General features: G+C 35.5%; 4 protein-coding genes across 4 annotated transcripts; 1 reads left to right on the top strand and 3 right to left on the bottom strand.

The window, feature by feature from the left end:
• Nucleotides 1–2,754: 2,754 nt before the first annotated feature.
• LOC118042110 (uncharacterized) lies at nucleotides 2,755–4,846 on the bottom strand. The gene is made up of 2 exons (XM_035049679.2): nucleotides 4,545–4,846; nucleotides 2,755–4,423 (listed from the first exon to the last, which is right to left on the bottom strand). Exons 1-2 carry the CDS (start codon nucleotides 4,728–4,730, stop codon nucleotides 2,972–2,974), a joined length of 1,638 nt encoding a protein of 545 aa, XP_034905570.1. The 5' UTR covers nucleotides 4,731–4,846; the 3' UTR covers nucleotides 2,755–2,971.
• A 4,246-nt stretch (nucleotides 4,847–9,092) lies between these two features.
• Nucleotides 9,093–11,783, bottom strand: LOC118042109 (lysine-specific histone demethylase 1 homolog 1). The gene has a single exon (XM_035049678.2). It carries the CDS (start codon nucleotides 11,764–11,766, stop codon nucleotides 9,379–9,381), a length of 2,388 nt encoding a protein of 795 aa, XP_034905569.1. The 5' UTR covers nucleotides 11,767–11,783; the 3' UTR covers nucleotides 9,093–9,378.
• A 3,664-nt stretch (nucleotides 11,784–15,447) lies between these two features.
• Nucleotides 15,448–18,321, top strand: LOC118042108 (uncharacterized). Its single transcript, XM_035049677.2, has 2 exons — nucleotides 15,448–15,731; nucleotides 17,684–18,321. The coding sequence occupies exons 1-2, from the start codon at nucleotides 15,619–15,621 to the stop codon at nucleotides 17,889–17,891; spliced, it is 321 nt and encodes a 106-aa protein (XP_034905568.1). The 5' UTR covers nucleotides 15,448–15,618; the 3' UTR covers nucleotides 17,892–18,321.
• Nucleotides 18,322–18,587: 266 nt separating this feature from the next.
• On the bottom strand, nucleotides 18,588–20,919 carry LOC118042107 (lysine histidine transporter-like 8). The gene is made up of 5 exons (XM_035049676.2): nucleotides 20,417–20,919; nucleotides 20,137–20,270; nucleotides 19,490–19,917; nucleotides 19,255–19,386; nucleotides 18,588–19,136 (listed from the first exon to the last, which is right to left on the bottom strand). Exons 1-5 carry the CDS (start codon nucleotides 20,800–20,802, stop codon nucleotides 18,651–18,653), a joined length of 1,566 nt encoding a protein of 521 aa, XP_034905567.1. The 5' UTR covers nucleotides 20,803–20,919; the 3' UTR covers nucleotides 18,588–18,650.
• Nucleotides 20,920–23,656: the final 2,737 nt, after the last annotated feature.

Below are 23,656 nucleotides of genomic sequence, written 5' to 3'. Positions count from 1 at the left end.
CTGGACCGGGGGCTGCAGGACAAGTCTCCAACATTTGATTGACAAAATGCCCCTACAAACTGCGACCCATCACTTTTCCTCGCCTTGAAGCTTCGGCTAGTTGAATTATCGCATGGTTTTCCTCCCGTAGCCTTGATGGATCGTACTTTCTTGATCAATTTGCTTATATCTAGTAGATGCACATAAACGGATCAATCCATGCTCACATTATTACACTAACTAAAGAATAAGATGTAACCAAAGAATTCATTTCCTCATCGTCCGAATCAAGTAGTATAAATTCATATGAATTCCTTACAGATGTGTAATCCATAATCACAAGACTCGATTCAGTCTGGTGGATTATCTTATAAGCTCATTAACTCGAGATTTAATTCATGTTGTGCCAATAGAAAAACTTTAAATTGATCCTTAGTAAGTTCTAACAACTCGAGATTCTATTCTAGTAAACTGTGAGAAGTGAGCCTTGAACCATGGTTTCACCGGTGAGCATCGGGTCCTTCAACTAATGAGCTATCTTTGTGGGTTGGTATAAAAATTCAATATTGCAGAAGATGGAAATGCTTACTTGAAGGCGTGGGCACGCTACGTGATGAGTTGGATTCGGTGGAAGTGAGCCAGTCCTCAAAAAACCTAGCGGCAGCACCCTTGTTGTCTCCACTGATGAGTTTATTGTCTCTAGACATTGAGGTTCCATGAGTGGCGTACCAGCTGAATGCTCCAATGCTCTTAATTACCACTAGCACTATCTACAAACTTCAAAAGGGTCATTTCTTTATCAACATCGGCTGGATATCGTGCCCTCTCTTCTGCTGGGTTAAGTAGATATGCACTTGGACTCCTATTTATTCCAGCATTTTCAACGTCCCCTGAAAATTAAAACAAGAGTAATGCAATTTGCCATGTGTTTTCGAACTGGGAAAGCAGTCTAGTTGCAGAATCTAAGCAAGCTCACTTCATAAATGGAAAAAAAAAGTGCTTGATTAACTTGATTACCTGTGTTAATGAAGACTGAGCCAGGCTTCGGATTCTCGTGGGCTTGAACTACGCTTTGCTCAATTGCATTGACAAGGGCATCAAAAGATTGCTGGACAAAGCCTGGAGAAGTAACATGGTAGAGTAAATATTGCAGATACCCTCGATATGATTTCCTACTACTCATCATTTCTGTCTAATTACAGATTCCCATTGCCTCTATATAGTTATATAAAGGAATTGGAAGCTTTGAGAGTTTCTTGGATTCTCTTGTGATGCTAAAATTTCTTAGTACTTAGTGACTTGATTCATGGTCAGCTTGTTTTCTTGTTAGGGTCTTGAGCTATCACAAGGTATTTCTTCTTGGTTTAGTCCGTTCGAGGAGATCGTCAAGGCATGTTTTCGTCTATTGTTTTGTGCAATGATGCTCTTCAGCGGCCAAATAAACATTGCTTGCAGAATATTATGGACCAAAGTTAAATTATATTATTTAGTGGTGCAGTAAATTCCAGTATTATATTATTTGATGACTACCGGGTGGTATTAAAGTTGGTCTAGTATAATAAATTAGTCCGGTGATTTGCCGATTTAGTTTAAATTAAAATTTTAATTAAATAATATAGAAGTTGACTTGATACTTGATTCACCTCAATGACTAGATTAAAATCAATTTTTTTAAAAAAATAAAATAAAATAATATTGTTTTATTATGAACTTTTAAACAAATGACAACTCTTTATTAGCCAAAGATTATTATTTGATCCAGTAAAATAATTGGTCAAACAATTTAGCTCAATATCTAATCCTTCTATCAACTTGTTCGTTTTTCATAAGAATTTAATTGTTTTTTTCTAAAATACCTTCCATCTCTACAAATTCTCAGATCTCATAAAAAAAACAATTAAAAATGCATTGGAAAAAAGAGTGATTTAGAAATCCCAAAAGAATTACAAGTCTAGATTATTTTATGAAAAAAAAAAAAAACTAACTTACAATTAAGACCTCCAAAATGCTTTATTGGGCTTTTTAATTGCTTCGGCCTATTGGATACACCAAATACTCCATGCCTAGAGCAACATGAAAATCTTTCGTTGCTGGACTTTTTCCCTCGAGACTATTACCATTTTCGATTATTGCCCATGATCGTCAATCCTTGTTGTCGCATAACTTGCCATCAATATTTAAGGTGTCTAAAGTGCATGGAAACCTTTTAAATCACTCGAAGGGCCCGTAGATCACAAGGCCGTTTAAAATAAACAAATCATTTCTCACTTCAAAATCACAATTTCTCCACCTCAAGCAGCTTTTTTCAGACCCGTGGATCCACTGTAGGGCCCTTGAAGCCAACGTTCATGGAGGTCACAGCTGATCAGAGAAATGTCACTGGCTGTTTTTCCCTTCTTCATCTGTCTATGGCCACCAGGAAGTTCTAGGATTTCTAGCTACAACACTTGTGTACCCCATCATCGCAAAGTAGTCGCATTACTCTTTCGTAAGCATGATCGAGTGCCCGTTTATTTGTTTATTTGTGCGGTGCAAACGAAACATGGATCTTGATCTCGAGAGCTATCATGGAATATTTGCCCATATCCTTAAGCCACTTCCCCAACATGCAACATTTCTCCGAGACTACCCTGTTAAATAACAATCAAATTTTCTGGAGGCTAGAATTAAACTTAAAAAAAAAAAAAAGTTAAGACAATATTGTCAAAGGAAGTAAAAACAATTTAAAATCAATAATTTTTCATTGATATAGTTTACTAAAAAAAAAGATCAAGATAACAAAACAAAGGAAATGATCCTGAAAACATGAGATTTAAAACCATAAACAAACTTACGTACAAAGCAAATATGGCGCTCATTTTGGCAGTATGCCAAAGTGTTTCTTTTTTCTTATGTCAAGAAAAAAAAATTAAACCATAATGAATATAACCAAACAAACCACACATTTAAGCAACACCATGATAGGAAGCAAGTTTTTCTCTCACTGGCTTCCTCATATTTGGGGGCGGTGCCCAGGAAGCTTATCCTTGATCTTCTCCATCATTCCCTTTTTCACCGGAGGCTCTCCTTTATGGGAAACTACATTTTCAGTAGAATCAAATTCAGATGGAGGGACCTCTTCAGTTTTTTTATGTCCCGGCATTTTATCCTTGATTTTGTCAAGTAAACCCCTCTTCTCTTCTGGTTCATGGGGTGTATTTGTGTTTGAAACTGCAGCTTCAGTATAAGCAGGTTTAGCTGGAAAAGGGAACTCCTCGGTTTTCTTATGTGTTGGCACTTTCTCCTTGAGAAAACCCCTCTTCTCTTCCGGTTCAAATGGCGTATTTGTGTGAGAAAATGCGGCAGCTGGAGGGTGAGGGACCTCTTCAGTTTTCTTCTGTGCTGGCTCTTTCTCCTTGACTTTGTCTAGGAAGCCCTTCTTTTCCTCGGGTTCAAAGGGTGTCTTTGTGTGAGGAAATGCAGATTCAGCTGGAGGAGGAAGGACCTCTTCAGTTTTATGTGCTGGCACTTTCTCCTTGACTTTGTCAAGGAAACCCTTCTTCTCCTCCGGTTCAAAGGGTGTCTCTGTCTGAGAAAATGCACCTTCACTATAAGCAGATTTAGCTGGACGGGGAGAGACCTCTTCAGTTTTCTTAAATCCTGGTGTTCTCTCCTTGGCTTGCTCAAAGAAACCCCTCTTCTCCTCTGGTTCAAGGGGTGCTTTAGCTGGACGGGGAGAGACCTCTTCAGTTTTCTTATATCCTGGTGTTCTCTCCTTGGCTTGGTCAAAGAAACCCCTCTTCTCCTCTGGTTCAAGGGGTGCTTTAGCTGGACGGGGAGAGACCTCTTCAGTTTTCTTAAATGGTGGTATTCTCTCCTTGGCTTGGTCAAAGAAACCCCTCTTCTCCTCTGGTTCAAGGGGTGTCTCTGTGTGATGAACTGCGGCTTTAGCCGGAGAAGGAGGGGCGTCTTCACTTTTCTTAAATGTTGGTATTCTCTCCTTGGCTTGCTCAAAGTAACTCTTCTTCTTCTCTTGTTCAAGGGGCGTCTCCGTGGGATGAACTGCGGCTTCAGTTGGAGAAGGAGGGGCGTCTTCAGTTTTCTTATACGCTGGTATCATGCCCTTGGCTTGCTCAAAGTAACTCTTCTTCTCTGGTTCAAGGGGCGTCTCTGTGGGATGAACTGCGGCTTCAGATGGAGAAGGAGGGCTGTCTTCAGTTTTCTTATACGCTGGTATCATGCCCTTGGCTTGCTCAAAGTAACTCTTCTTCTCTGGTTCAAGGGGCGTCTCTGTTGGATGAACTGCGGCTTCAGTTGGAGAAGGAGGGGCGTCTTCAGTTTTCTTATACGCTGGTATCATGTCCTTGGCTTGCTCAAAGTAGCTCTTCTTCTTCTCTGGTTCAAGGGGTGTCTCTGTGTTAGAAGGAACAGTGGTATGCTCATGTTTCTTCTCCCTGTCACCAGGCTGCAAAATATTTCAACAAGAGAAAAGAACTATCAGTTTTAAGAAAAACTCAACAACAGAGAAAATAACTAAAATAAACAGTGAGATTAATATATATCAATCGGGTTAATCAGAAACTTACATAACTGTTGTCTGATCGATGAATTTTCTCTTCATACTCAGTGGCAGGCACCTCCTCTTGAGGCTTCTCTTCTTTTTTCTTCCCCATGAAACCAAACAACCCACGATCCCTGGTCTCAGCAGCACCACTCTCTTCACCAGCTTTGGTCTTGGTCTCATAATCGTGGGTCTTATCTACCCCAGCCATGGCGATCAAATTCACAATCCGAACTTAAGCAAGAATGTATAACAACTAAAGGCAGAGTAAAATGAGTAAGCTTTTGTGTCAAGTGATTTGCGTTTGTAACTGATGTTTTAGCTTTGCAAGGGTGTTGGGCTTTTATAGCAGTGATACAACGCAGAGCTGATGCGATTAAAGAAATAATAAAGCCGAAGGAGCTTGGCCAATCAAGTTTCACTTCTGTAGCCGACGTGTGCATTTAACGAAAATAAATATCGGCAGCAAATAGAAAATTATACGCGCTTTGATATTCTGCCAGGTGTTCGTCAATCAGAGGCTAGCATAGTTATCCAACCAGCGCGGGTCTGATCCGACTCCGAACCCGCGTTGGTAGTTTACTGGGTGAAGCTAAAAACAAGTTATTTTCTTATCAAAATTTAAAAAATACTGTTTTAGATAAAGAATTTAATCAGTATTATTTGTTAAGATGGATGGATGTAGATGAGATGGTTCGATCTATTTTTCAAATTATTTTTAATTTTAAAATATATTAATTTGATATTTTTGAAATGTTTTTCAATTATTTTAAGATGCTGGAATAAAATATTAAAAGTTTTAAAAAATATTTAATATATTTTTAATTAAAAAACTTTTAAAAAAAATATCACGCATCAGATTACAATCACACTCCCAGCAATTTGGCCATCGCTAGATGTTGAGTCGGTAGATATTTTTGTGGATGCGGTAGACGCGTGTTGGGTACGCGAGGAATGTGTAGAGTGGCAGTCTAAAGGAAGTGAAAGGAGAGAAGTAAAGTGGAAAGTTGAGAAGGACGACGCTGTAAGATATTTTGTGACACGTGGAAGAAGAATGTGAAGAATTTGTCCTAAAGTGGGACCTGGAGTCAGAAGTGTCGGCCTCGACTGGATGAATATGGAAGGGCGGTGTATGTCGGTGTGAGTTATTGGACGGGAAAAATTCCCTTAGGTTTGCTTCGTTATTATTTTTTTTTCTTTTTTTTTCTTTTTTCTAATTTTAAATTATCTGGTATTTGAAATTTGAATGGTAGGGCGGTGTACGTCGGTGTGAGTTATTAGACGGGAAAAACTCCCTTAGCTTTGCTTCGCTGTTATTTTTTTTTTCTTTTTTTTTAAAAAATTTTAAATTATCTGGTATTTGAATTGGCTACCAAATTTATATATAAAAAAAGCTTTTTTTGCTTTTTATGCTTCAGTATTTTATTTATTATAAATTAAATTTTATAATTTATTAATGTTTTTTTTATGTGAGTATTTTAGTCTTATGTTTCGTATTGCAAATTTAACGGATTAACTTAATTGACTCAAGTTTTTTTTTAAATTGATATTTTTTTATTTTATCTTTTAACATTTGGTTGATTATAAACTAAATTTTATTATTTGTTATAGTTTGCTTTTTATGATGTTATACAAGTCTTATGACCCAGGTCATGATTTTTTCAAAGTAACTTGGACTGACTCTAATTGTAACTTGGATTGACTCTAATTGTTTTACCGTGTCTTTTATATATATATATACATATATATTGAGTTTCTTTTCAATTTCATTTTTTATCGGTGTGTTGGTTGAGAATTAAATTTTATCATTTGTTTTGATTTATTTTTTTTATAAGATTATCTCAATCTCATAAACAAGTCACATGTTTGATGGGTTAACTCGGGTTGATTATAATCATCCCCCCTTTTAATTAAATTTGTTTTTAATTGTATTATTCAACATTGAATTGACTAAAAATTATGGCTCATTATTCATTTTGATATACTTTCTATGAGGTAATCTTGATATATTAACCCAAGTTGTGTATTTCGCAAGTTAGCCTCGGTTAACTCGGATTTATATTTTAATTTAATTCCTCAACATTGACTTGACTTAGAATTGATCATTAAATCTGTTTTGACTTGCTTTATATGAGGTTATCATGGTTTCATGATCTAGGTTAACTTGTGTCAATACAATATATTATTGTCTTAGTATTTGAAAAAAAAAAAATATTCCTTTAAAAATTTTCTAAATCAAACTATGTTTTCACCACTTAATGTAGACTGTCTTTAAACATGCTAAATTGATCAGGTTAAGTCAAGTCAACCTCCATCTTTTTTAATTTTTTTTTTTACTAAAAACACATTAATTTAGATGTTTTTCTTATGTTCAGAAAAAAAATAAATCCAACCCATGATAAAATACATGCCAATAATCTAGTTTAAGCTAATATTAAAATATTAGAATTTTTTTTTTCTTGAATTCAACTTTGTTTAGATGACATATAACATATTCAATTTAGTTATTGATAACCATTTAAATGGATGTTTTGTTAGGATATAATAATCATATTGATAAATTATTTGAAGACAATTAATTATATTAAGGATTTGTTTGTCTCTTTTAATGTTGTGTATAGCTTTGAAAGCATGTATTCTGTGTTTCTTTATGTGGTGCACTATGCAGACCACCATGTAAATAAACAAGCTCTAAATTTCAATGAAAAAGTAATATAAGAAATGATTATTAATAAATTGTGTACATTATCTTGTATTTATTATTTAAAACATTACACATTAAATCATGTATATTTTTTATTACTTTTAGTTGACAGTAATCACATGAAACTCATATAATTTTTTTCTTGTAGCTGAACTATTGAATTTCTTATAATCTCGGGTTTGAATTATATAAAATTCATGTTAGAGATCAAATTAGACAACGCTTAATCTTTACATAATATATTTCATTATATTCGAAGATCTTAGCAAGCTCATAAATTTTTTTAACAAGATAGAAAAAAATAGCATGATTTTTAGAGGATTACTTACCCATTATATCAACTTAGATTAAAGAAAATATTTTAATGAAAACTCATTGATATGATAAGAATTTAATAAAAAAAATAAAAAATAATTTAAGAACTTAACTGAGATTAGTTTTATGAACTGAGGATTTTTTTCAAGGTCTGCCTAAAAAAAGGCAATAAATTAGGTGGGAACTTATGGCAGTGTTGTCGATGAAAAAGAGAGGGAGAGCCTCGAGATTAGCGACTGGTAGGTTTGTGGCATTGTTTTGTAAGAGATAAGGTGATCAATGTACTTTGATGTCGTTAGATGTGTTTCTTAGGCGTCCAACTCGTCGTTTAGGGCAGCAGATAATTATATTTTCAAGATATTGATTTGTGATTTACGCACTAATCCACTTTCTTGTTGTTGGCACAGTGCACTGTGTGAGCGCAAGCGACGGCTTCCAACCCTTCCTGCAGCTTCTCCAACCGTAATTCGACGTTACGAAAATGGATTCCGTTGGTGTTGAGGATGGCTTGTGTTTTAGGCCCTGCATTTAAGTTATGTGACATATTTAATGTAATCCATTTTATTTATAGATATGATATTTATTATGTGCTGTGATTATTATTTGATATATTTGGATTAGAATTAATTAAAAGAATAATGATAAGAAAACGACCACAAAAATATATATCAATTATGAATTAATAAAGTATTTCATTTTAAGATTATGATCCAGCTATTCATATGCTTTTTTTTTGTCATTCTATGTTTAACTTTTAATGTTTTGTGTTTAAAATTAATAGTTATTTGTTGTGATATTTTTTTACTATATATATATATAAGAGGCCTGGCCTGGTTGGGAAAGAAGGCTCCAATTCCATCCGAACAAACTAAACGGGCCACGAGATGGTCGAAAGAGGAGCCAGCGAGCTACATACCGTCATTTAAAAATTTAACGCTAGCCCAAGAAGCTTCAAAAGCCTAGCGAGAAGGTAGAAGGAGCACACCCAGCAGGCCCAGATGTCCCAGGCAACAATCATGCATGAACAAGTAGAAAAGAAACCCTGGCTCAAATTGACCAGTGGAAAACCCGGCCACATAAAATCCTACCAGGGGAAAATATTGATTAATAAATTTGAAATGGGCATAGGGATTCTGTAGCTGTAAATTCCAGGGAAAAAGCGAAATTGACTAGCAAATGACAATGATCTGCAGCTTCACATGCGGCTGCTAAATCAATATTCCAACTAGTGTATATGTACGCGTTGGTGCAATCAATGAGAGTTCACCAGCTCAAGATAGAAACAACACAGGCATCAATAAATGACCAACTGATAAGAAAGCTGTGGAAAAAAGGAAACTGCAACATAGGGACAAAAATACATTCTTCACAAGCATGAATGAATGGCCACCTCGAGTTGGAACAAATCTTCAAATGACAAAGTTGCTGAGCTTGTGAAGGCAGGTCATATATAACAAAAGCAGACTACATATACAACCAAAGCTGACTATCAGATTTTCCATATCCAGGCAAGTTCAATAGCTTCGGAAGATGGGCAGAAATTAGACCAGGGAGTAAAACACAAAATAAGATTTTGCCATTCATAGATGTACAACCATGCGAGGACAATTGGATTAGACCAGGTATTAACACAACAGTGTTCATTTCCTCGAGGGATTTCATAATAAATCAAGAGCAACAAATAATCTGATTGCATGCTGAATCCAAACCCACTAATCTAGTCCTAAAATCAGGTGAGCACCCGAGCAATCATCCACATAACTGAACTCAATCAATACCAGTTGAAATAATGAGTTAGCGACTGACCTATGGGGCATAGCACATGGGAGAATTTTCAATCTCAATTCCCTACGTTTAGTTTGGATCTAGCCTCTTTGATGTATGTGAGAAGAGATTCCCCAGCATTAGGCAAACCTTTCCTTCCAACTAACCTTATCTGAAAGTTATTATACAACATTTCCATCCTCTTTCCATCGTCTTGTAGCTCACTAAGTTCAACAGCCTGCTTCCTAGAAATCAAGCCATAAAGACATAGAAAACAAGAATCTGATTCTCCTCCTTGGAATTTGACCCTCAACAATGACAGAGATTCCCCATCATTTGACCTGGGATCAAACAAAATAGAGAAGCTCCCGAATTTCAGATTAGGGGTGTCATACAATTCATTAAGATCGTCAATTTCCTCAAGGCTGTTATTTACTTTGTCAATCACAGAGAATGACCTTCTGTTGGCCACTCTCAATATATTAGCAGCCTCTCTCATCCCACTAAGAAAAGCTCCATGCATTGTTGCTGGATACTGCTTGTTTGTCGCCTCTCCTGCAAAGAAAACCCTTCCATCCCCCACGCTCTCAGCAAGAATATCATAATCGTCTCCTGAAGACCCCACTGCAACATATGAATAAGATCCATACGTGAAGCAATCTTTTCCCCAGCGAGTGCAAACCGATTGAACTGGATCTGGAACAACAATCCCTTTTGGATGGAAAATACCTCGCAATATGCCAAGGACCCTTTTCACAGACTCCACTGGAGACATTGTCTCAAACTTAACCGCGGCATCCCCAGCAACAAGAGCAATTAAAAGAGCACCCCCTGAAACAGATGAGTAGCTATAAAACAGAAAAAACTCGCCTCTCATGCTTGGATCTTCTGTCAAATGACCAAATGTATCGATTTCTCCACCCCAAAAATTATAGGGAAACAATAACGCCACCTTATTTAGTAACCCATATCCTAGTCTTTGAATTGCATCTTTCTTTCTTTGTGGAAGCTCAGGGACGAATTCAATTGATCCCTTCTTAAGCACACCCAAAGGGACGGTGCAAAGCACCATATCCCCACGGAACCCCTGTCCACCCGCATAAACAATAACCCCATCAACCCCATATCTTACACTCTCCACCGTCTTCTCGTAGAAAATCGGAAGGTCCTTCGCAAGCTCTCTAACAAAAGTATCATTACCTCCTGGAATAAAACAATGATCGCCCCCCATTTCATAAGGATCGTCCTGATCCCAATATGCCATAGACAAATTAGACATTAATGAAGCATTCGCATATTCCAAATTCGCAAGATGCCAATTTAATAACATTAGCTCTTGTGGATCCTCAGCCACCTTATAAACACGCCTAAATGCTTCAAGAGCGGTCCCTAAATTAACATCTACAGATTTAACTTCCTCGATCATAGCCTGTCTAAGCTTACAAACTCTATCTAATAACTTATTAAAAGAAGCCTCTATCCTAGAATCAATCTCGGAATCAACAGCCTTCCCATCCGGCAAATACAAAGGGCAAATATCTCTCACCTTATGCAATGGCAACCCCATTTGCCTCGCTAGAACTCCAAGTGGATTTCCATTTATTCCAGTGAGAACACTCCCACCAACATCCGCCGCAGCCACCACTCCTTCCCCCTTCAAAATCATAGTCTTCACACGCCCACCCGGCCGAGCCCTCCCTTCCAAAACAACAACCTTAAAACCCATAGCCATTAACTGCCTCGCCGCAACCAACCCCGCGAGTCCTGCACCCACAACAACCACATTGGCTCTCTCCACTCCCTCATTTAATTTCAACTGCGCTTCTTTAATAGACAGCGCCACGCCAAAGTTAATGTAGCCATGTTGTAGCAGAAAATTATAAGCAGAATCAACTAAGGCTTTGTGCTCGGCCCGAATCGACTCGAGCGCATGATCACGCGTTAACCAAACAGAGACACTGGATCTCCAGCGACTAAGAATATGGTTTCTCACGACAATATAATTAGCTTGCTCCGTGCTGCCAATGGTAGACACCACGTTGGCTTCAATTTCTTCTTCAGTTAACGAATCGACAGGAAACCCGACGGAGATCGCTATTAATGCTTCGACATCGACTTCTTTTGAGAGACCGCCGCCAATTCTGTGGCGGCGGAAGGGGGGATTGCCGTTGATTTCGGTGAAGAAGCGTTTTCTACGGCGTCTTTTTTTGGGAGGTGGAGCAGGGAATGTGGAGTTAGGGTTTTGGGGTGGCTGTATGGGGTCAGAAGAGTCGTCTTGGGAGTCTGAAACTGGAGCGTCGAGTGTTGTATTGGGAAGTGGAGACTGGGTTTCAGATGAAGGTGGGAGGTTGGTTTCCGGCGAGTTTTGGTGGTCGTTGAGGTCGGTTTCTGGTGACGAGTCCTCGGAAACGACATCGTTTGCATTATCGGAGGGGTCCTGAGGAGGTTCAGCTGTTGTTTCCATTTAGCTCAAGGTGTAAATTAATATTACTGCATTGCTCGTTTTAATGCCGTGCCTGGAGGTTCAAATCGATTTTTTGATGGGCTGGGCTGCTTTGAAGAACAGGCCCAACGAATTTTGTTTTTGAGCCATTTGTTTTGTTTTTGAGGTATGGTTTGGTTGCTCAAGATATAATAGAGATATGAAGAATTTCATGCATTTTTATTTTAAAAATATAAAAAATTATTTTAAAAATTTTTAAAGTATATATTTATTTTTTTAACTACATATTTTTTTATTTTCATTATCTATATTATTTTTAATCTCAAAACAGTAACAAAAACCACATATTTATATTGAACACAAAAACATACACAACATTAAAGTTAGTGGATTTGATCATTGGTTTATGAAAATTAAGATAAAATATTAAAAAAAAATCAATGTGCAATAACTCTTTTTTGAAGTTTTTATTGTTTAAATTAAACAATATGCAATAAATTTAATTAAATCAATTCTTATAATTTAATTCAATACTATTTTAATCATTTTATCCATAAAACTAACTCATTGTCCTGCAATACATGAGTCATAGTAAAAATTCTTTTGAGCAAAAAAAATATCTAGGCATTAGAAACTTGTTTTTTTAAAAAAAATAATAATTTTAACCATAAATTGAATGATATTTTGACCTAATACTGAGATTAAAAATTATTTAATCTACTTAAGTTAACTTAAATTAACCCATGAAACCCACAATGAATAATCTTAACAAAATTTAAAAATCTCGATCCCAAATTAACTTAATGTTAAAGAATAAAATTAATAAAATACAACATTTGATTAAAAAATAGAGTGGACTTAATTATACCAAATAGACGAGCGATGAAAGTTATGCACGTCATTGAATTTAATAATTTTTTATTCCAAACATATTTTTCATTTAATTATACGACAATAAAGCTCACGAATTTTTTGTGTGTAAAACAATACAATTTTTTAGAAAGTAAAAAAAAACATAAAAGACACATGGGGTTGATATAGTAAAGGTTAATCACCAACAATAAAATATGAGATTTCATTTTTTTGGGTTCAAGTTATATATATATAAAAATATAGATCATTTATAATAATATGGTGAAATTGTATTTAAAAAGAAAACAAAGGGGAAAAGGCATTAAAATAATAATAATAAACCTTGGATGTTGTTAATCAACTCGTCAAACCACTACCTAAATAATGAACTCATTTGAGTTCAAAGATTTGTCATTTTTAAAAAAACAAATAGAAAATAGAAAGAAAAAAGAGCCCAACCATGTTGGGATGGACACTAAAAATACAATTCGAGTGTGTGGGCCTTTTAGCTGAGCTAGTGTAACTAGGTTTACCTTATTCTAATTTTTTAATTTTTTAAAGGGATGGAATTTTTTTAAAAAAAGTTAATAGACAATGTGTCACCTGCTTTTAACAATTTGTTGGAAAATTAGGGGTTCGAAAACTCATTTTTAATCTAAAACACCAAGAAAACACCGTAAATACCTTGGTAAACATATTCATTACCACCAAAAACCCAAGAAACATATCAAAAAAACAAAATCAATCCAAAGCTAAAATGATTCTTATGGTTATATCTACTTTCTTAGGCAATGAGAATGAAAAAAAAAAACACTCACGTCAAACTACTCTTGTGAAATGAAACTCATTAATACCTAGACTAACCCATTGGCTCACTCAATGTAAAGAAATCTAGGAATTGGCGGTGTGTATTTTAAATAAATAAAAATATTGTATTTGTAAATTTAAAAGCAAATGCATATTAGATGATATTTTTATCTAACATTGAAAAGAAAACACACTAAATCAATCTAGGTCATTCAAGGTTGACATGTGAAAGTTTTAGGTATAATCTGGAAAAAAAAAAAAAAAACTGAGAACCTACACCTTGAATTAATTAATTTAAAATTAAAGGATAAAATTAGTAAAAAAAAAGAGCGAAATAAATTTGAGTTAACCAACCAAATTTTCAATACAAGATCATGAATGTTATTAGATTGAACAATGAAGAAATTTTTTATTCCATGTGAAATTGATTTTTCAAAAAAAAAAAAAGAACCGGTTTGATTGTTTTTTTAGTTCAAGAATGCTACCCCTAGTTTTACATGACATTAAAGTGAATATGATATTTTATGATTATTTTTTTAAAAACAAAACATGACATACACGTGGGACTGGGGTAGCAGAAGCAAAACGCTGATAATAAGAGGTGAAATAACATTTTTTTTTTTTTAATTTCAAGTTAATCAAGAAAATAAATCATTGATGATAAAGGCTGAATTTTTTTTTATTATATATATATATATGTTTTAAATAGATGTACTAAAAATGCATTAAACAAAATAATAATGACAAAATGGATATTGTTGCTTAACTTGTTAAATTTACGATCTGTATAATGAAATTAACCAAGTTAACTTTTTTTTTTCCAGTATCTAATAAAAAGCCCAACAATGTTAGCTTGGGCTCTAAAAGAAACAACCTAAACACATCGCTTTTAAACTTAGACTTATGCACTTGAACATGTTATTTTTTTCTCATTTAAAAGGATGAATGACCTATTATCTGCCTGTTTTTATTTCTTTCTTTAAAAATACAAATATGAGGTGTTGCCTTGCCCTGACGACGCCTTGTCTTCTAGCCCAGTTGATGGGCACCATTGTAATGTCTAAAAAAAATTAAGGCTATATGTTTTTAACCTTCCAAACTCATTTTTCAACACATTTAAAGCAAAAAAATACTAAAAAATACCCATCCATATAACATGTAGAAACCAATTTAGCAACCCAAAAAACAGCTTAAATCACAAAAATAAAATCTAATAACTTTTTTCTTTTTTGATTTAAATCTATTTTTTAAGAAAAATCAAGGCATAAAAGAATCACTATAAGACTCCACTTACCAAATATAACTCATTTACATTAACTTTAACTATTTTGACAGTTGAAATAGATATAAAAAGTGATTTTTTTTTCAAAGCCAAGATCCAACGAGCTTTTCTGTCTCTCTCATCTAACAAAAAATAATTGAAAAATAAGAAAAATAAACTTTGATATCAAAATTGAATTCCTAAAAATTAAAGGAACCAATCACCTATAACTTGCAAAACAATGAAAGAATAAAATAAACATCTTGTATGAAATTTAAAGTCACCATCAATGTTGCTTATTATTTTCATCTCAGTCATTTGACTTTTAATTCAACAATCCCTTTAAAAAAATATTTAATTATGTGCAAACTAACTTAAAATTTTTTATTTATGTTAAAAAAATTGATGGATCAATTTTTATTTATTTATAAAAATCAACTATTTTAATCCACAATAATATTCTTGGATAATGTATAGTGAAAACCTGATATGATTTAGCTTTATGGTTGTTAATTAATTGTACTTGTTGACTCAAATCAAAGAACTGAGGATTAAAATGTGAAATCACTCATATTTGATAATGTTAATATTTAAAACAACTTAAAATAACACCTAATTTCTGTCGTGGATTGACGAATACCGAATTTACCCATTAATCAGATCGGTTTAATAACCATGTCTGGAAGAAAAGAAAAAACAAAACAAAGTGACAAATTTAGTTAAAGCCACACTGGTCAAGCCCATCAAGTTGAAGCCTATTTAAACACATTTGAGCCCAAACAAGAGATAAGTTTTATAGCGAGGAGGGAGGCGAGGGTCCAGGCCAACGAACCCAAGCCAGACCGCAACTCTTTCTGTTCATCGTTCAATCTGTAAAAGTCACCATTGCTGTCTCCTCCTGGAGCTCAAGAAAGGAGGAATTAAAACAGCGGAAGACAGAGGCGAAGAGAGAGATGATAACGCGATCGAATTTGGCAGACCAATTAAGAGAGTATCAGATTCGATCTAAGCATGATTGGGCCTCTGTCTCCTTCTTCGCTTCCACTTCCAATTTCACTTCTCCTAGGTAACTCACCTTTACCCACTCCCTTTTTTTAATTTTTCAGATTCGGTTCTTTTTTTTTGTAGATATTTTTCTTTATTTCCTTCAGGTTTTACATTTCTTGATTGCTCCTTTGATTGCTTCGACTGTCAGATCACCGTTTTTAAAATGATATGATTGCAGAGAAATTATGTTTTGGGTTTGGATTCTTTTTGATGGATTGTGGATTTTGTGCAAGGGATTTTGAACATAGAAGCTGAAAATTGAAGCTTTAGAAGATTGGTTGGTTAACTGGCTCAGTATTTTGGGTTCTTGATTTGGTTTAGTAGGTTAAGGAAATGAATGTCCTCGTTTCATGCTTTTTACGGTATTCTTGAATTCTCTTTTTAGTTCAATTTGAATGTTAAGGAATTTTATTACTAGATGAGCATGCTTGCTTGTGTGTGCATGAGAAAGTTTGAGGTGATTAAAAAACAAGGAAACTTGTTGTTTAGATTTCAATATTGAAATGGGTTCCTGAAAGGTGGGGTTTGGAAATGATCGGCTCTTTTTTGTGTGAAGTGGGTTGAGCTCTGAGGTGTGAATGTAGTTGTGGTAGGTTCAAGCAAAATGTGCAGAAGATTGAACACTTGGAACTCTTGAGGAATTGATGATAACATTTTGCTAGAAGGTATTTAACGTTTTATGGACAAGATGTTTTTCAAGCACTGGTGCTGTATCACTTGCTGGAACAAGAAACACCTTTTACTGGTTACTGGATAGTTTCAATCACTAGCAAACCAATTACCACACGTTAAGAGCTTGTTTAGATGTGTGAAATCCGATTGATCCTTTTGGTTGGAGTAGCATTTTATGAGTAGATCCTCTCACATGGTAAAAAACTCAATACTCTGAATGGGTGCGGAACGTAACTGTTGTGATAAAAAAATATTTTTGGTGGTGCTCCATGTCATTCCACTTTATTAGGCTTGGCAGTGATTAATTTCCTTGGATGGTTCCCATTCAAGAGGATAAGGTCTTAAGGTCATAAAAGTTACAATCAGCTAAGATATCTTTTCCAATTGCACTGCTTCCCATATGCAAAGCAGAGATGCAAAAAGGTGAAAACATAAAATGCTTTCAAGATGATATCCTTGCTATTTTCTTGCAGACAACACTGATGTTAATCCACTAAGAACATGGATGTCCACAAAGGACAAGAAAAATAAAGTTTGAATTAGAACCTCTAGTGAGCAGAGGAATAATTTATAAAGGTTTAAATAAGTGAGAAAATACAGAATATGGTTCATTTTCTTATGAAATATGTTGTTTGTTGCTAGGGTACTTTTGACATTTGCCTGCAGTTTCATGCACATGAGATCTGGGATGACATTCTGGGCTCTAAAGTTAGATTTAGGTGTTGTTGTGCATGGAAGATAGTATAATGCAGCTTTGTAGCTGATCAATAGGATTCAGTGTTGAAGGGGACTTGGGGGATTGAAAAGGTAGTTTATGGTGACCTTTAACATAGGATACAGTTTTGCCATGTTTGTTTGATTTAAACAGTTTCCTGCTGGAGATTTGGAAAAGGAGAAAGCAGTCTGATTCCTGATTGACCCAAAGAAACTTGTCTAGATACTAGATTAACTCAGTTGCTTCTGACTTGTGTAAGTCGGAGATAGTAATTCAACTGATAATTTTTTGGAACATTTGTCTCGTAAATGTGATCCAGTTATTTTACTTTTGTATGCAGTAGTAGAGTTATTGCAGGGCTAAATGAAAGAGAAGTGAATTTATTTTCCTGCCCAGCAGAGATTTGGATATTTCATGTTACTGGTGTCATTTCATGGAAATCTATTGTATAAAAAATTTACTTTTGATAAGTGAATGTTTCTTCTGCTTGATTATCATTTTTTTGAGAATGCCAATACATAACTCATCCAAGATGACATCGATCCTGACTTTGTTTCCTCTCTTTGTCCTGTGTGTTCTTGCAGGGTGGACGTTGTGGTGTTTGTAATATGGGAACTCGTTATCATAGCATTCTTGGTTTTCTCTGCAGTTTCTTTATATTTTAGCCATATGCGACTTGCGTTTATCTTAGTATGCATCACTATGCTACTGCTTTTATGCATGAAAGTTACAAAGCAAGTTCGATTGGCTAGGAAAAAGAAGCGAAGGATGCTTCTTCCTTTATCTATGTAAACTTTACAAGTAGTGAACCTTTTCCTATACCATCACAACTTTGTTGAGTAGATTGATATAATTTCTGACTTTTGCATCGGGCCCCCTTTTCCTTGGTTTATTGCAATCTGTAATTGTATACTAAAGCAAGTTGATCAAGGAATATGATTGAGGTGACCATTAAAATACGTGCTGATTGAATTGGAGATTTCTCATCACTCGGGATGGAAGATTGAGATGTTTTCATCCAATGTCGAATGTGGGTTGGGTGGATGCTGGTTTAAAAGGTATTGTTTCTTTCTACATGCTTGTAGCGTGGATCGCGGCCTTAACAGACTCTAGCTAGGCTTGATTTACGAGACAAATGTTTGTAATATGTATCGGACACGATTTTTATTTTTGTTGGTATACATCACTGATGTAAAGGAATGAGTAGGTGCTGAGATTTTCGGAGACTTTTTCTTTGAACATTTACTCTCTGCATGCACAATTTGTGCACAAAAGCCTCGGCAGAGTTAATTCTTATGGAATTTGGAGCAGAAGGACGTACTGTTGAAATTATGGTTATATATTTATCAACAATATGATATGATACAGGTCAATATCAAGATTCAAGGGCAAAGATTTAGAAACTACAAATTAAGTTGGTGCGTGGGGAGATTCTTTAAGCAGTGGCTGTGCTTGCCGCTCCTGAAGGTATTTCATCCATCTGGGATTGGATCAACGGTTTAGTTTAAGATCTACTCGAGATGCAGTATCGAATGATTGTTAAGACCCTGCTTACTGGGGCTTGAAGAAGTGAATTTCGACACCCATGGTCACAATAGTCCATATTGCTCCAGCTATAACTAGCATGCTAAGCACCATCCCCAAGACTCCCAGTATCCAATTGAGGCACCAGATTGCACTGTATTTTGTGGGTTTTTTAATCAGTATCCACATGAAACATGGATATGCTAAGGTAACTGGGAGTGCAACCCCTCCGATCAATCCTGCCAAACTCAGCAAGAAAGGAAGTGCCACTGATATAAAAAATGCCAAGCATCCAAAGAAGATCCTGAACACTATGCGCAACCACCAGGGACATGGTTTCTTCATTTTGCTGGTGAATCTGAGCTCCAGATTGTCGAACACTGGCATTGCATATATCTGAAATGAGCTGAGGCAGTTAATTACAACGAATAGGCTTGTTAATCCTAGTAGCAACTTTGAGGTGCTGTGTCCGTGATATTTGTGTAGAGCATTGAGCATCCCTCCGTTTGGCATCTGACCATCAGAAGTAGAATACAACTTGGTATTAGTTCAGACAATAGGCGAAAATTCAGTCCTCATGTCGTTGAGGTCCTAGTTTCAACCATAATTAGACCTAAATACTTGCGCTTACCAAGTTACCATAGGCCCAATAGCCTCCTATTGCAAGAGGAAACAAACACATCGCTATGATCACATATGCCAACTTTACTCCTCTCCACATTGGCTTACGGGATGGTTGCTTTGCACTGGAAGGCATGGTCCCCTAAAACATTCGTGATCAGCAAACAAATCATATGATCAGATCTAGTGCAGGATGAAAAGAAAAGGCAAAAATGAATCGATGTGAGATTTCTCATCTTAATTACCTGTATTTCGAGCACAAGATTGTGACCTCTGAAAGCGAAGGCGATTATCCCAAGTGCATTTAGAATGTCACAGATTCTAGCCATGTCGGATTTTGTCTCCGGAGGGTCATAGGATACACCCTCAGGCCTCCCTTGAATAATGGACACTACCCATATCAGTGTACAGTAGCTAATGGCTGTGATTGCTCCAATCAGGGAAACTCCAGCTATAGAATTTAAGTTGGGGAGCTGAGCTAGAATAATTGCCAAACAAACGAACAGGAAGTACCACTCTATTGTTGTTAATGGCCTCAGGCTGCATGTATCTCCACAGACAAGTTGGAAAAATATTTTCATGGTTCCACCACCTATCATAATCAAGGTCACACAGGTTCCACCTGATAGATACATGACTGGGAAGAGAGCAAGAAGCTTCCCCAGCTTTTCACCTGAAAATATATACCATATATTTTAATCTTCTGAAGATCCACACGTTTCCAATGTTCTATGCTTCTATCTAGCATAGAAGTTCTTTATGATCAGAAAATTTAATCAAGCTGAATAGATTAGGCACTAGTTAATAAGGTTGAAATTTGGAATTAAGGCATATGGGAGATTTAATCGGCTAATAATTGGAGGCATGAAGAAGATAAAGGCATGGCGCTCACCAAAGGCAGCCATTGATAGCCGGAGATATCGGCTATAACGCATCCCGGACTCGGATTCATGTAGCTGAATCAGTAGCCATAGAGTGTATAGTTGCCACATGAACACTAGAGATAGACATAGAATTCCCCAAGTCCTGCAGACAAATTGAAAAAGAGAAAACAAACTAAAAATTTGCATTTGAAAAGGCCTAATTGCACGCTGAATCATAAGGTTTTTCTTGCTGATAAAAAGTGAAGAAAGATTTACTGGAAGGGGTTGAGATTAATTATGCTCAATTACCAGCCAAGAGTGGTGAAAGCAAGTGGAAGAAGAAGGGCTTGAGCTCCAATTCCTGAGCTCAATGTGTGAAATGCCGAGTAGTATGCGTTACCATTTCTAGACTCGGTTATGGGAAGCCATGCATCCTGGGGATCAAGCTTAGTGAAGTGCCCAACTTCTTCTAAGTAACATTGCATGCTTGCAATTGCCTTCTTCATGGGGCTGGCTATAGGAGTACTCGTCAGAAGCGAAGCTAAGGGACTTTTGGGTGTTTTGGGAGCTATGTCTAGCAATGGTGACCTCGTCATTGAAGGACAGTGGAGCTGAAATGGAGGTGCAGAAATTGCAGGAATTTCTGCCCCAACACTTTCAGGTCTCACAAATTTCATTTCCTTTTTCTCTTCCATCACAGCTAGCAAAAACCAAGCTTAATTAACCCTCAAACAAATCCCACTTCTTCTTAAGAGTGATCAGTGATTGCTGTGTTGCATCTGCATAGGTGAACGATTGATTTATATCGTGCCAATCAGTGAGGAAATTGGGTCCCGAGATAACATAGTATATACAACTCAACTTTGTGGAGTGCTTTTAGGTTGAAATTGACGTGCATGCTTGGTAGGTGAGGATTCATGAAAGTTTACATGCATACAAGGGCCAATATTCAAAGTTGGAATTTTGACTGACCCCAGTGTGTGGCTGCTGTTATCTCTGATAAAAGATATCGCAACCACTTAGGTTCTAATGCTTTAGGAACTCTTGTCTCTTTTGAAGCTAGCTGATGCTGCAGCCACAATTCAAGGTCTGCCTCGTCTCTTTAAGCATTGATTTAAATTGCCTAGCTACTCTAGTGATGCATGATGCAGTACTGTTAATTAATTGCATGACACAGAAAAGAGCCAAAAGTGGCCTCCTTTAGATAAACAGAGAGAATACTTAAGCTTGAAGCAGTCGATCAACCCCCATTTGCAGGCAGCGAATACAGTTTTAGGGACTACACGCGCAATTCTCCTAAATAATTATCGATAAACTTGATCTTGTTGAAACCCTTTTTTTTTTCCTTAATCATGAAATAGAACTATATTATTAAACATAAAATAGCACAGAGCACATTGCTATTTTCAAAAGACCGGTGTCTATGAAAATTAAAACTTATAATTTAAAAAAGTAATCTTTCATGCCACCACTAATTTTGTCTGTGAATATAAAATCGGATTCTCTTGATTTTCTTATCAAGTTGCAGCTCATGCACGCATAGAAATCTCAAGTCATCATTAATTAATCAATGGAGAAATGACCATGCTATAGACTTCAATACCCGATGAAAGATTTCATCCCATCATGATTGCTAGATAGTGTCAATCACTTTCAAATCAGAAGATGTAATATCAAATTTTTCATTCGAAGGAGATAAAATATCACATGACAAGCGATCGAGAGATAAGAAGAGATAGAAGAATATTTACCGACAATAAAATCATATCCAAAATCACATCGAATAATATCTCAATTTATTAAAAGTAAACATGAAAAAGAAAAGACTTAAAACGGTTGTCGCCTGTGAAAAAATCACCGACGATGTATATATCTAGGTTTTTTTTTAAGGATAACCAAGACAGAACTTGAGTATTCTTAGTATTCAAGCAGCTTTTCAAATAGAAAGAGAAAACTTGCTAATGTATATGTATATATATATTTTTAGAAACTCCGATCTTGATAAATAACAAAAGAGCTTGATTTTATTTATTTATTGTTAAAACTTAACTTGGTCTAGCTCGGATTACAGTACCAGGATTAGCAAATATATATATATTGAACATGAAAGCTGCCTATGTTGCTTGATTGGGCAGAAATTAATCAAATCAAAGGAAACTTATTGAGAATCTTAACTGATTTGTTGTTCATTTCCCTTGCAAGAAACTAGAGAAGTAGAAAAATTAAACGTAATTTCTAGATCATTAGAAGATAAAACGTAATTAAGACAACTATATTTCATTGGTTTTGCCTGGAGAATGATAAAATCTTAATATTTCCTTCAATTTTCATGTGGTTCTAGGCAAAGATTCCCTTCCATTATTAATGCAGAATCATCTCGGATACCACTATAGTAATTATCTACACGTAAGTCGTCACGGAGATGACGATTTCAAGTCATAGACAGCTGAGCTCACCTCGGCAACATCATCGCGCACGATACATAAAGTCTCACAGGCTTTCTTTTCTTCTATAACCTTCCTCCTTCTGTTCAAAGTTTTTCTGCTGCAATAATATTCTATATTGTCTGCTGGGATAGTTTAAGAACATGCATGTTCCCGTGAAGCTTCTTCCTCTTTCGCGAGGTGGCCACTCAGGACGCCCATGCATGTTGAATCCTCTTATGTCAATTATCATATTCTCTTGTTTTAACAGGGCGGATCGTGCTGGAACAAACTGTATATTAATGATCCTTTTTAATTATCCTTCCACTTAGATATATTAAACTGATTAAAAAGATGAATTCTTAAAATATTAGAAAAAGAATCTCGATTAGCGCGCAATCTTAGTTTAAGCAATACTATTGAAAAGCAATTGTAAAAGAGTTAATAGAATGGTAGTTAAGATGATATCAACTATTATATGACTTTCATTTCAAAATTTTCAAATTAGTACTATAAATAATTAATTAAATCTTTTTGATAAATGTTTGAAAAAGAAATTTAGTTCCGATTAACACGCAAGTTATCCAGAAAATATTATTCATCTTAATAATAATAATAAAAAAACTATCCCTGTTGCATGGAGATCCTCTTCATTGCCATTTAGCTACTCATTAGCTAATTATAATTAAATGGAAAATATTTATTGGAATCCTAGAGGGTGATCTTCTACCCGGCTGAAATTTGACCGTTTGTTGTATGAGAAAATTGGAAAGAAAATGAGAGGAAGCAGACAAGTTTCCATGGAGAACTCAACTTGAATTTGCACGTCTGCTTAATAGCATTAAGATAAAATATAACCAAGCACGGGAGAATTCTTTACTGTAGCAAAGAGCAAGCCGATGCTGACAACTCACCAATCTCTTAATAATCAAGGGAGATAATCCCGGCAAAAGAACTTATTTTATCTATTTTCTTTTAAGACAACATTTGCTTATTGTTTTAGGGCTGAAAAACATGTATAATAAAGATAAAAAAAATATAAGTATAAATTGAATATACTTTTATTATAATTTTAAAATGGGTTTTTATCTCGTAGAGTCGGGATTGAAATTCAATCGAAAAGACA

This window comes from Populus alba, chromosome 2 (assembly GCF_005239225.2).
Source record: "Populus alba chromosome 2, ASM523922v2, whole genome shotgun sequence".
Classification (NCBI taxonomy): Eukaryota; Viridiplantae; Streptophyta; class Magnoliopsida; order Malpighiales; family Salicaceae; genus Populus; species Populus alba.
Note: the sequence above shows the minus strand (reverse complement) of the source record. Positions and strands in the feature narration are given on the sequence as shown.